We start from the raw sequence: 12,355 nt of genomic DNA, 5'->3' as shown, positions 1-12,355 counted from the left end.
CCCCTGCACCCACATGGGAGACTCGGAAAAAAGCTCCTGGCTCCTGGCTTCAGCACTGGCCATTGCAGCCATTTGGGGAGTAAACCAGCAGAGGAAAGATATTCTCTCTCATTCTCTCTCTTTCTCTCTCTCTGCCTTTCAAATAAATAAAATAAATCTTTAAAAAATTATTTAATTTAAAAATAAAAATTAAAAAAATAACTAGGTGCTGGTATTGTGATGTAGCAGGTTTAGCCACTATGATGCCAGCTTCCCTTAAGGGAGCTGATTCAGGTCCCAGCTGCTCCACTTCCAATTGAGCTCCCTGCTAATGCACCTGGGAAAGCAGCAGAGGATGGTGCAAGTGCTTGTGGAATTCCAGGCTCCTGGCTTTGGCCTGGCCCCATCCAGGCCATTGCAGCCATCTGGGGAGTGAACCAGAGATGGAAGATCTCTCTCTGTGTCTCTTTATATATAACTCTGCCTTTCAAATAAATAAATAAAATCTTCTAAAAATGAATAAATAACTAGAAGTCAAAGTGAAATACTATAAATTAAACAGTTGATAATAATCTAAGAGTAGAAATACTAATTTCCAGTTTTTTTAGATGTCATAGCTTTTGCTCACAGTGCACCAGCTGATAAATGCCTCTTGTGTGAAAGGACTTTTCTGAAAGCCACATTAACAGAAGACTGTCCAAGTGCTTGGGGCCCTGCCACCCAAGTCAGAGACTGGGAAGAAGCTCCTGGCTTAGACTGGTCCAGCCCGGCTATTGCAGCCTTTTGGGGAGTGAAATGACAGATGGAGGATCTCTCTGCTTCTCCTTCTAACTCTGTCTTCAAAGAAGCAAATAAATCTATTTTTAAAAATCATATTCTGGGGCCAGTGCTGTGGCTCAGTGGGTTAACACCCTGGCCTGAAGCACCAGCATCTCATATGGGTGCCGGTTCGAGACCCGGCTGCTCCACTTCCTGTCCAGCTCTCTGCTATGGCCTGGGAAAGCAGTAGAAGATGGTCCAAGTCCTTGGGCCCCTGCACCCACGTGGGAGACCTGGAAGAAGCTCCTGGTTCCTGATCAGCACAGCTGGGGCTGTTGCGGCCATCCGGGGAGTGAACCATCGGATGGAAGACCTCCCTCCCTCCCTCTCTTTCTCTCTCTGCCTCTCCTCTCTCTGTGTAACTCTTTCAAATAAATAAATAAATATTTTTTAAAAATCATAATATTCTATAGCACCAGATACCAGTGGTTGCATTTCTCACTAACCTAAAAAAATTTAATCACTTGGTCACATAAGACAGTGAGACATTAAAAAAGGCAAAAATCAATAGAGGTACTACATTTCACTTCATAATTTATTTCTCCAACCTCAAAAATGCCTTGGTATTTATAAGACTCTTATTACTGCACCATAATACGGAATAATTCTTACACGACTGACATTGTAGCATTTATCCATATGTCAACAAAAGCTTCTAAGTATAAAATCTACCAGAGACTCCAGAAGTGGGCTCAACATGCAACCTCTGATTCAAAGTGTTTCAATTTATTCCTCCATTGTTTAAATTAACTTCAAGATGATTTTGAATGAGTCAAGATTACATGCTTCCAGTGAGAAATTTCAAACACATACCCATTAAAGTACACATTTGACAAGGCCTGACCTCACAAGTCCTAACCTATAGACACTAGAATGAGACTAAACTCTAGCTTAAAAAAAAAAAAAAAAAAAACTGCAGGAAATCAGGCAGATTTTATATTCAAAGCATAAAACCAAAACATGTATTCTGGTTCTTAAATTCCAGATTTGGGAAGAAAGACCAAGAGTAATAAATAAATTGCTTTGTAAGCAGCCAAAATTCCTCAAAAGTGCTGGAACAAAAAAGAGCTTTGCGTACAACCTTCTGCTATTTAACCACAAACACACTTGATAGACTAGGAACAAAACTACCTCCACTCACTCACTCGCCGGAATGCAACAGTGCATTAACCAAGTTGTTCTAAAGCAAGCTACTCCAAGGAATCCACAAGGGAAAGCAGACAGCCTGGATGAGGGAAACAGGCTGTGTGAAGTATCTGTTTCATGCTGGAACCCGAAGTTTTTTTTAAAAAGTAACATCTTATCAATAGCATTTATTCTACAACAATATCCTCAAAAGATGCCAATCAAAGGATGCCAATAAAAACAACTGGAGACGGGGCAGGGGGGGGATCACAGACTTCAGGGAGTCTCCACAACCTTGAGTTATTAACTGGAATGTTGTGAAAGTTAGAGGAGGTAAGGTACAGCCAAAGTGCCTAGCACAGTTGCCTTGCTTATAGTAATCACTCAAGAGTTCTTCCTAAGAATTTGTTAACTACCCACCCAAATAGTTTCAAACCCTATCCACAGCTCACCACGAATTCCTTTTCAGGCATGGCTTCTACCTACGGTGCAAAGACTTCGTGGGAAAATTAAACACACACACACACACACACACACACACACACACACACTTTTTAAACTACCCATCTTGATGACCCAAACGGTGCAATAACTTAAGACTGCTTTCCAAAACTGGATTTCGGTGTCATGACCACAAATTCACAACGTGGTTAAAAAGCTGGCCAACCGGTTGGAATTCTCCTTGGGACCAAAGCCAGCTAAACCGGGGACAGTTAAAGGTCAAAGGCTTCCAAGCCGGGAGCGATCTGCTCCACTTAACACGGCCCCTGCCTCCCACAGAACCGGAGACTGAACCAAAGGCAGGCGCGGCCCCAGTGGAGGCGAGGACGCACCCGGTTAGACATCGCCCTCGGGGATTTCCTCCAGAAATAAAGACGCCTCTACCTTGGGTCCAGTGACTTCACGAGCAACCCCGGATCTCCAGGGTCCTCGCCTCCCTTCACCGCGCCAGCGCCGTCCTCAGCCCCGAGACCTGCAGTCTCCGTGCCCCGCAGCGCCGCCGCCGCCGCCGCCGCGCCCGGACCCAGGCCCCGGGCCCTGAGGATGCGGCCCGCGCCCCCACGCCGGCCCCCCGCGCCCGCCGCCCGGGCAGGATACTGAACACAGTGCGCTCCCAGGGCTCCAGCATGTAGAGCGCCGTGACCAGCAGGTACTGGTAGTAGAACCAGGACATCTGCTTCCAGGCCCGCGCCAGCGCCATCCCCGCCATGCGCCTCCGCGATGCAGCCGCACGTCAGTCTGTCCGGCCCGCCGCCCGCTCGCCGTCCTCCAGCCCCCGGCCTGCAGGCCCGCCCGCCCGCCACCCCGCGCCCATTGGCCCTCCCGGCCCTGCGCGTCAGCCGCGGCACGCCCAGCCCCGCGCGCGCCCGGGCGCCGCCGCGAGCCCCGCCCGCCGGCGCTCATTGGCCCTGCCGCCGCCACGCGTTGCCGGTCCCCTCCCCGGCGGCCCCCCGGGCCGCGCCCACGCGAGCCCGGAGAACGGTCTCCGCGCGGGCGCCAGGGCCCGGCCGTTGGTGCCCGCTGGGGTCCCGGTTCTGCGGCCTTGCGTCGCGGTAGTGCAGGCCGAAGAAATGTTTGCGGAACACCTGCTGTGCCTCGAGCATTCCTCTGGGCAGGGGGGTTGCAGGATTGGAAGAGAACGCCTTGGGAACACCTGCTGTGCCTCGGGCATTCCTCTGGGCAGGGGGGTTGCAGGATTGGAAGAGAACGCCTTGGGTCCCTCCGGCCGGGGACGCGCGTCAGCTACATGAATGCATGTATAGCCGGGACTAGTGCACGGAGGAGATTAGGGGGCTGCAAGAGGGTGGGGAGGCGAACGCCACAAAGTCAAGTCTAGAACGGCCTCCTTCCTTTCCCTCCCCAAAAACACGTCCAAACACACCAACACACCCCGCGCACCCCTTAACCTAAAGACAAGACGGTTCACCGCAGCTGTCTATCTGCCCACCTCTTAACGGTTACGGGTACCTGTGGACCATCAGAGTCAAGGCCAGGAGAACCACAGTGAGCTGTGTTCTACAGATGACAGCTTGAGATGGGTAAACTGGCTGATGATGCCTCGTGGAGATGCACTCGTGAACGTCAGGATTTCTCTACTGGCAGATGGACCAGCAACACTGGGCTTTCCCATAAGGAACTCCGTGCAGGGTTTGCAGGTGAAATAACACAGTCAAATCGCCTGCTGTTTAAGGGTTAAAAGCTTTCTAGGTTAGGGCCAGCATTGTGGCGCAGAGTCGGGGGAGGGTTAATCATCTGCTTGCCACACCTGCATCCCATATGGGCACCCATGCGAGGCCCAGCTGCTCCACTTCCAATCCAGCTCCTTGCTAATGCACCTGGGAAAGCAGTGGAAGATGGCCCAAGTGGCCCCTGCCACCCATGTGGAGAGCTGGGTGAAGCTCCTGGCTTCCAGGCCCCCAGGGTCATGGCCATTTGGTAAGTGAACCGCTGGATGCAAGATCTCTGTAACTTAAATGAAAAGCTTTCTAGGTCAAATAGCAGCCTACTGCTTCAGCTTTAAATTTTTCATGGTTAAGAACTCTACTCATTTACAGACAATCAAATGTTGTTTATGAGCTGGTTATTAGGGACTTGACAGACTGAGAGCTACCTTCATAAAGAAGCCAATCTGTTCGGGAAGAGAGGCAAACCAACATTACTATGAAGTGCAGTGAAGGGCATTTTTACTGGATGTGCAAAACAGCCCAGAAGAAGAGTCAGATTTGGGGATTATGCAAAACCTCTGGAAGATGGTGCCTGAGCTGAGTGTTGAAGGACAAATGGAAACAGAAGTGAATGGAGGTGAGGGGGCATAGGAGCACAGCATACCTCTCTGGAGTACTGACGCTTCTATCGGGCTAGACGAATTTCCATGTGGCTGAAGATGGTAACAAGGGATGCGCCTACATAACAAACAGGGACCACGTCCTGAAAGACCTTGTCTGAAGAGCTAAGGAAGAAGCCATGACTTTTTGGCTTTTTGGACAAGATGTGGGTATGAGCAGGTTGGGAAGACAGTGCAGAGGAAGAATCTGTGAGTGGGACCTGAAGAACCCATGGTCACTTGGGGTCATCTTACCATTCAGAGATTCAAGTGCACTTGCCCTCTCACATCTTACCATGGTGCTTTCTTTCTCTCTGCCCCTGTTCCTCTCTGAGCTGTATCTTTTCAAATCTGTTGGGGCACAGGCAAATTTTGTTCCTTTTTCCTCCAGAATTCCAATTATCCTCAGCATTTGGTGGTACTCAGTAACCTTACCCAAGACTAAAAGCATCAACCCATAGCTACCCTTCCTGCACTGGGTCCCCTCCCGGGCACCATTCCTGCCAGGTCTTCCTCCCCACTCTTCAATGCCCCATCACATCCTTCTGGGTGCTAGTGGAAAAAATCGTCCCATCTTGCTAGAGCTCACAACTGACCAAAAATGGGAAACAGACTTGGGTCCTAGATGACACAATTCACAAAGAATCTAGGGGGAGGTAGCTGAAAAGATACCGATTTTGTTAGACTAAGGCTGAGTCTGAGGTGCCTGGGTGGGGCATTTAAGTGGAGATGTCCAGTGCACAATTGTGCATGTGGCTTAGGACTCAGAAGAGAGGCCTGAATAGAGCTAGAGGTGTGTGAATTTGTGAGATGCCTGTAGTTACTGACACCACAAGAGCTGTTGAGGTCACTCAGGGACGGCACCCCAAGCAGGAAGAGCAGAGCACACAATAAACCCAGGATCCTGGCATTGGGGGAAGCAGAGCCCAAAGGAAGCCAATAAGGGGAACTCAGAAGAGGTACCTGAGGTTTGATGGCAAAGAGGAGGAACGTAGGGAAGAAGCTGCAGGCGGAAGGGAGGCCCAGCAGGATCAAACGACTCATGGAGGAGGAAGGGCCAGTTTGTTTCGTCCACGTAAGGCTCAACTGACTCACCAGTTCCTTGTGGACAATCTGACAGCAGCCAGATTAAAGAGCATTGGGAGGTAGTGAAGAGAGTTAATTCAGGTTTATCTTTGTAGGAAGTTGAAGGAGATAGGGTAGTAACAAGGCTTTTTTGTTTGGTTCGATTTTCATATGGGAAAGATGTAAGCAAGTTTTTGGGCTTACAGCTGCAGACATAGGGGGCCGGATCCCAAGCCTTAATAAACAAGAGCTAGGCGTTCTTTCCCCAAGAGCTTTTTAGGATGAGGATGGCAAGATGAGAGTGAGATAGACATGAACATGGAAGGTAAGTTAAGGAACTCCCTACCATACAGCCTCAGTTTTCTTAGTGAGCAAAGTTAGGCCTCTATTGGGAATGAGCAAGATGTTGAGGTGTAGAAAGTATGGGAAAGAAAGGGGGTAGGGGTGGGAAGTCTAGGGACTGTCAGAAAAACTAATTTTCATGAGCAAATCACAAGCACCAATTCATAGACCTAGAGAAGTGTATTAGGAGACAGGGTTTTGCTGGGTGAGTATAAGGGAGAAGCAAGGAAGCAAGAGGATTGATGGGAAGACAACAATTGAAATAAGAACCGTGAGAATTCAGCGAGAGATAATACAAAGAAAAGAGCATGAAGTATTCCAGAGCTGTGTGAGGCTAGAAACTGTAGGAGCAGGTGCAGAGGAGAGCATGCACACTGGGGGATGATTGCCACAGAGGCTTAGGAGTACAGAAATGAGCCATTTCTAGACCAGGACAGATTGTGGCATGAATGAGCAGCCTAAGTGCAGTGGAGGGGAGGGGAGAGGAGAGGAGGGGAGGGGAGGAGAAGGGAGGTAAAGACCATCAGTGCTGAGGCTGGTGTTCTGGTGCAACGAGTTCAGCTGCTGCCTTCAACATTGGCATCCCATATGATGGGGAGGAGTTCCAGGCTCCTGAGTTTGACCTGGCCCAGCCCCAACCATTGCAGCCATCTGGGGAGTGAACCAACAGATGGAAGATCTCTCTATTTCCCTCCCCTGACTCCACACCTGTAACTCTGCCTTTCAAGTAAATTTTAATACAGTATCAGTGCTGATGGCATCAGCAGAGCTTACCACATGATTGTTCAAGTTGTCCAGGATGATGGCAGGACACATCAAGGAACCTGGATTATAGCCCTGGCTCGGGCTTCTGACTCCAGTTTCCTGTTAATTCAGACTCTGCAAGTCATTAGATGATGGCTCAAGTACTTACCACCCACATGCATCCTTACCACCCACATGGAGATCTGAATTGCATTCCCAGATCTATCTCTCTCTCTCTCTCTTTTTTTTTTTTTTTTTTTTTTGACAGGCAGAGTTAGAGAGAGGGAGAGAGACAGAGAGAAAGGTCTTCCTTCCACTATGGCCAGCACACTGTGCCAATCTGAAGCCAGGAGCCAGGTGCTTCCTCCTGGTCTCTCATGCGGGTGCAGGGCCCAAGCACTTGGGCCATCCTCCACTGCACTCCCGGGCCACAGCAGAGAGCTGGACTGGAAGAGGAGCAACCGGGACAGAATCCAGTGCCCTGACCAGGACTAGAACCTAGGGTGCCGGCACCGCAGGCAGAGGATTAGCCTACTGAGCTGCAGCGCCAGCCAACATTCCCAGATCTTGGCTGCACCTGAACCCAACCTGAGCTGTTGTAGGCATCCAGAGATAAACCAGCAGATAGGCGCTCCCTCTTGCCTCTCTACCTCTCCAAAAAAAATTTTTTAAGATTTATTTTGTTTATTTGAAAGAGTTGGAGAGAGAGATTTTCCATCCACTGATTCACTCCCCAACTAACCCTAACGGCTGGAGCTGCAACGATCCAAAGCCAGGAGCCAGGAGCTTCTTCCAGGTCTCCCAGGCAGGTTCAGGGGCCCAAGCACTTGAGCCATCTTCTACTGCTTTCCCAGGCTATACCAGAAAGCTGGATCAAAAGAGGTGAAGGCGGGACTAGAACTGGTGCCCATATGGGATGCCAGCACTTCAGGCCAGGGCTTTAACCCACTGCACCACAGCACTGGCCCCTCAAAATTTTCTTAAAAACAGGTCTTCAGTGAACATGAAGAAAGGTTCAAGAGGCAGTGGAATGAAGAGGGGGAAAGCCAGGTGGAATAAGCTTAGCTTAGAAGTAGTAATGGGGAGTTAAGAAAGCCAATCCTGCCCCAGCCCCAAGCCCATGGTAGGAGGAGCTAGCTCATAGCCTTAGCAGAGGAGGAGGAGGTAGAGCTTTCATGAAAGGATGACAGAGATTTGGGTGATGTAGAAAGGACCAGGAGGGAAGGTTCAATCACAGAGACATGCCTGGAAGAAGGGAACACCAGAGCAGAAGGGGGAGGTAAGACATTGGTGCTCTAGCAAGGCAGTGCTGATGGCAAAGTGGGCCAGGCTGACCTCCAGGACTGGCTTATAGAAGCATCAGGCCAGCCACCAGCAGATCCCAAGTAATATCCAGGGCTAAGGTGCAACCACTGATTGCAATCCAATCAGCAAGTCAGGACCTTCATCCATTCTGAGCTGATCTTTCAAATACATGCTAGAAGTAATTTGTGCCTCAGCAAAGCTCAGTCCTGGGCTAATAGGTGATGCACATGTTAGAAGCAACCAGCAGTCTACGTAGTCCCCCCAACCTGTCCTCCACCAGAGAAAGGAATCCTAGGAAAGCTTGCCCTGGGTGAAAGCTAGAGGCACAAGTAGGTCTAAGTGTAGAAAAACACAGAATGCAAAATGCAGCACCTATAAAAGACACACACAGCTGTATTCATAAATACATCTAATAAATATAACAATTCATCCAGCATTTATTAAGGATCTGGTTACTATTTTCAGGTTTGTCCAGAGTTCAGGAATTAGTACTTTGTAGTTGGGTATAACAGATGAACATTTGTATTGGTCAGTTTTGGAGTGCACCTCTGTTCAATATCTACATGGGTGATCCTGTACCTGGCTGGGACACTGCCCATGCAGGGGGTTCTGACTGCTGGCAGGTGGCAGGAGCCCCAGGCACATTTCCCCCACCCTACCAATCAGACAAACTGCTCCTGGGTGTGGCCCAGGCCCATCAGGAAGGCTGTGGTAGCCTACGTGACCTTCAGCTGATTGGAGAAGCATAGCGGTGCCAATGTCAGCTCTATCCTATAGAATTAGCATTGCCCTGAATTAGCTACGCCTCTTCTGCCTGCCCTCTGCCCCCTCTGCCTGTCCTTTAAAAGGAGTGCTTGGTCGTTAATAAAGCTTCTGCTGGCTCAAATCCCTTCCCAAATAGGAATAGAAAAAAAAAAAAAAAAGGCCACCAAGCTATCTTCCTTTGGCTTTTAAGCTCTTAAAACTGGTGACACCTACAGCCCTGCCCTCTCTTCAGGTACCCTAACACCTAGTCCCCACCTCCCCTCCAAAATATGCAAAGTCTGGTTTCTGGCTCTATTTCCTACAGAAAGCATACACTCAACTTTACCCAAACTGTCCTTCAAGCCAGAATCAGTGAAGTGTAATCATGGCTCTTCCCACCCAATCTCCTTGTAGCATTTGACGCCACTAAACATTTCTGGCTTCTGAAAATTGTCAGCAGTCTAGGCTTCCACCCAGACTTGCACTACCCAGCCTTCCCTTGGAGCTGTCACTGTCCTTTGATAAAACCCACTTTCATCCCTATCCCTAAAGACCAGGTGGTCCCTTGGCCCCTCTCCATTTATGCCTGCTCTGTCAGCTGGCTCAGCCCTCCCTTTGGATCCCAAATCTCACTGCAGATCTTCGTTCTAACTGCTGGCAGGATGCAAGTGTATTTAAATGTAATTAAAATAATGAGAACGGTTATTACATTACAACTATCTAATCCTTCCCAGTTTACCAAGTGCTTGAATCATCTCATTTCCTCAGAAAGCAAGCACAGCTTGTAAGGCTACCACAAAACACACCAAACACTGGAGTTAAGGGAAAGAGTTTATTGAGGGAGAAGTCCAATAAGCTGGAGGGAAGTGGACAAGAAGAAAGAAAGAGGGAGGGCCGGCGCCGCGGCTCACTAGGCTAATCCTCTGCCTTGCAGCACCGGCACACTGGGTTCTAGTCCCGCTCGGGGCGCCAGATTCTGTCCCGTTTGCCCCTCTTCCAGGCCAGCTCTCTGCTGTGGCCAGGGAGTGCAGTGGAGGATGGCCCAAGTACTTGGGCCCTGCACCCCATGGGAGACTAGGAGAAGTACCTGGCTCCTGCCATCGGATCAGCGCGGTGCGTGGCTGCGGTGGCCATTGGAGAGTGAACCAACGGCAAAAGGAAGACCTTTCTCTCTGTCTCTCTCTCTCACTGTCCACTCTGCCTGTCCAAAAAAAAAAAAGAAAGAAAGAAAGAAGGGGGTTGAGAGAGAGAGAGAGTATGCATATACGCAGAAAGTAAGTCCTGTTATATCTTTGCAGGGGGTAGGACAATGGGAGCAACGAATCCCATGGGGTGGCAGTAGAACTGACCCCTGTGGTTGGGCCATTTGGTCACTTGACTTCTAGCACTGGCAGTGGGGGATGGAGCTGAGGACATGAGGATCATGTTCAGGGTGTAGATTGCATAAGATTGCACCATTTTACTAACACAGCTCATATTTAATAATGATAGACGGATGGACGTTGTGGTTTGCTGTAGGCTAAAGCACTTGGGGATGCCCATATCTCATAGTGGTGTGCCAGTTCAAGTCCTAGATGCTCCACTTCTGATCCAGCTTCCTGTTAATGCATCCTGGAAGGCAGCAGATGATGGCCCAAGTACTTAGATCCCTGAAACCAATGTGGGAGACCCAGATGGAGTTCATGGCTCCTGGCTTTGGCCTGGCCCAGCGCTATCTGTTGCAAGCATTTGGGGAGTGAACCAGCAGAAGGAAGAGATTCTCTCTGTCACTCTGCCTTTCAAGTGGATGGCAATAAACTTTTTATTATTATTTTGAAAAGTGATTGTGATTGCTAAGTTCAGAGACAGTGAAGTCCACACTAATGCTACAAACTAAAATTTCTTTTCACTGTTTTTTCTGTGAATGGCAGAAAGTACTTTGATTTCCAGGCCAGAAACTTTATGCCAATTTTAATTTGCTTCTTTTCTCCCCACTCCTTTTCTTTTAAAGATTTATTTATTTATTTGAAAGTCAGAGAGAGAGAGAAATCTTCCACCTGCTGGTTCACTCCCCAAATGCCACAATAGCTGGTGTTGGACCAGTCTGAAGCCAGGAGCCAGGAACTTCTTCCAGGTCTCCCAGGTGGGTGTAGGGACCCAAGAACTTGGACCATCCTCCACTGCTTTCCCAGGCACATTAGCAGGGAGCTGGATGGGACAGGCCCCAGCCCCACTCAAATATCAAAACATTTTTCCAAGTATTCAGGGTTTGCTTTCTTTGCAAGGATCTACCACTTTTATAAGTCTCATATGTACAGTCTATTTATTGTCAAGTTAATAAGTTGGCTATTATCACCAAATTTGGCTTCTCTGCTACCATTGGCTATTCATGAGTCATCTCAAACGTTCACACTGAAAACACTTTCTGCCTAGGAGAAAAGGATGATGGGTTTTCAAGAAACTATCCGATGTTGTTTGTCTCCAGGAAGATTTCACTTAAGTTGTCCTTTTCAGTAGAATGACCCAGCAATCTCATCAACCTCTTCATCTCCATGCACCCACAATATGGCAGCTGTGACAGGTGCTGAGCTGCAGAAAGACCAATGTGCCATGACCTCCGCCCTCAGAAGTGTGTCTGTATGCTCTATGGAAAGGGTGGAATCATGAAACTTAAAACAGTCTCAAGTGTTTACATTTGCCAGGGGCTATGGGAGTGGCAAGGTTGGTCACACAGAGCCAGCCCTTAAGGAGCTCCTGGCCTAGTACAACAGACATGAACACGTATCAGAGCAACAAAACACGGGACTCCACCAGCCTGCTAGGTTTTCATGATATAGTGGCAGCCAGAGCCACCTCTGTGTTCTAGGCCTGCCCCCTTCTGCAGAAGAGGGAGCCCTGCCAGCTGACTGCTTCAGAAGCAGAGGGGACAGAAAGAAAAGGAGAAGGCGACAAGCAGAGGGGCCCTGGGACCTGCAATGGGACAGCAAGAAGTGGTTCCCAGGGCAGAAGACGTGCTGACCTAGTGGCTCGGTATAGAGGAGAAGGTGATTAGGCAAACGAACATAAACTGAGTATAAACTAAGTAAAATTGAGAATAAAATACTGTACAAGTTCTCAAAATACAGTAAATGCTTGGGAAAATGTGCAAATTATAATGAATAACTGAAGGTACAAAAACAGAATAAATATTCATAATAGAATAACTATCAATATTTCTTCCACATACATTTTACTCAAATAGAATATGTGGAATAAGAACAGAGTACAGGAGCCAGTGCTGTGGCATAGCCAGTACAGCCTCCACCTGCAGTGCCGGCATCCTATATGGGTGCCGGTTCAAGAGCTGGGTGCTCCATTTCTGACCCTGCTCTCTGCTAAGGCCTGAGAAAGCAGTAGGAGATGGCCCCAAGTCCTTGGGTCTCTGCACCC

At 48.9% G+C, this 12,355-nt stretch overlaps 1 protein-coding gene across 1 annotated transcript in view; it reads right to left on the bottom strand.

Moving 5' to 3' along the window:
• SPTSSA (serine palmitoyltransferase small subunit A) overlaps positions 1–3,198 on the bottom strand; it is a 42,856-nt gene extending 39,658 nt beyond the window's left edge. Inside the window, exon 1 of the mRNA XM_002717941.5 lies at positions 3,022–3,198. Coding sequence (XP_002717987.2) covers positions 3,022–3,133 — 112 coding nt within the window. The 5' untranslated portion in view covers positions 3,134–3,198. The remainder of the gene's footprint in view (positions 1–3,021) is intronic.
• Positions 3,199–12,355: the final 9,157 nt, after the last annotated feature.

The sequence above is a fragment of the Oryctolagus cuniculus genome, chromosome 12 (genome assembly GCF_964237555.1).
Source record: "Oryctolagus cuniculus chromosome 12, mOryCun1.1, whole genome shotgun sequence".
Taxonomy (NCBI): domain Eukaryota; kingdom Metazoa; phylum Chordata; class Mammalia; order Lagomorpha; family Leporidae; genus Oryctolagus; species Oryctolagus cuniculus.
This window is presented reverse-complemented; position numbering and strand designations above follow the sequence as displayed.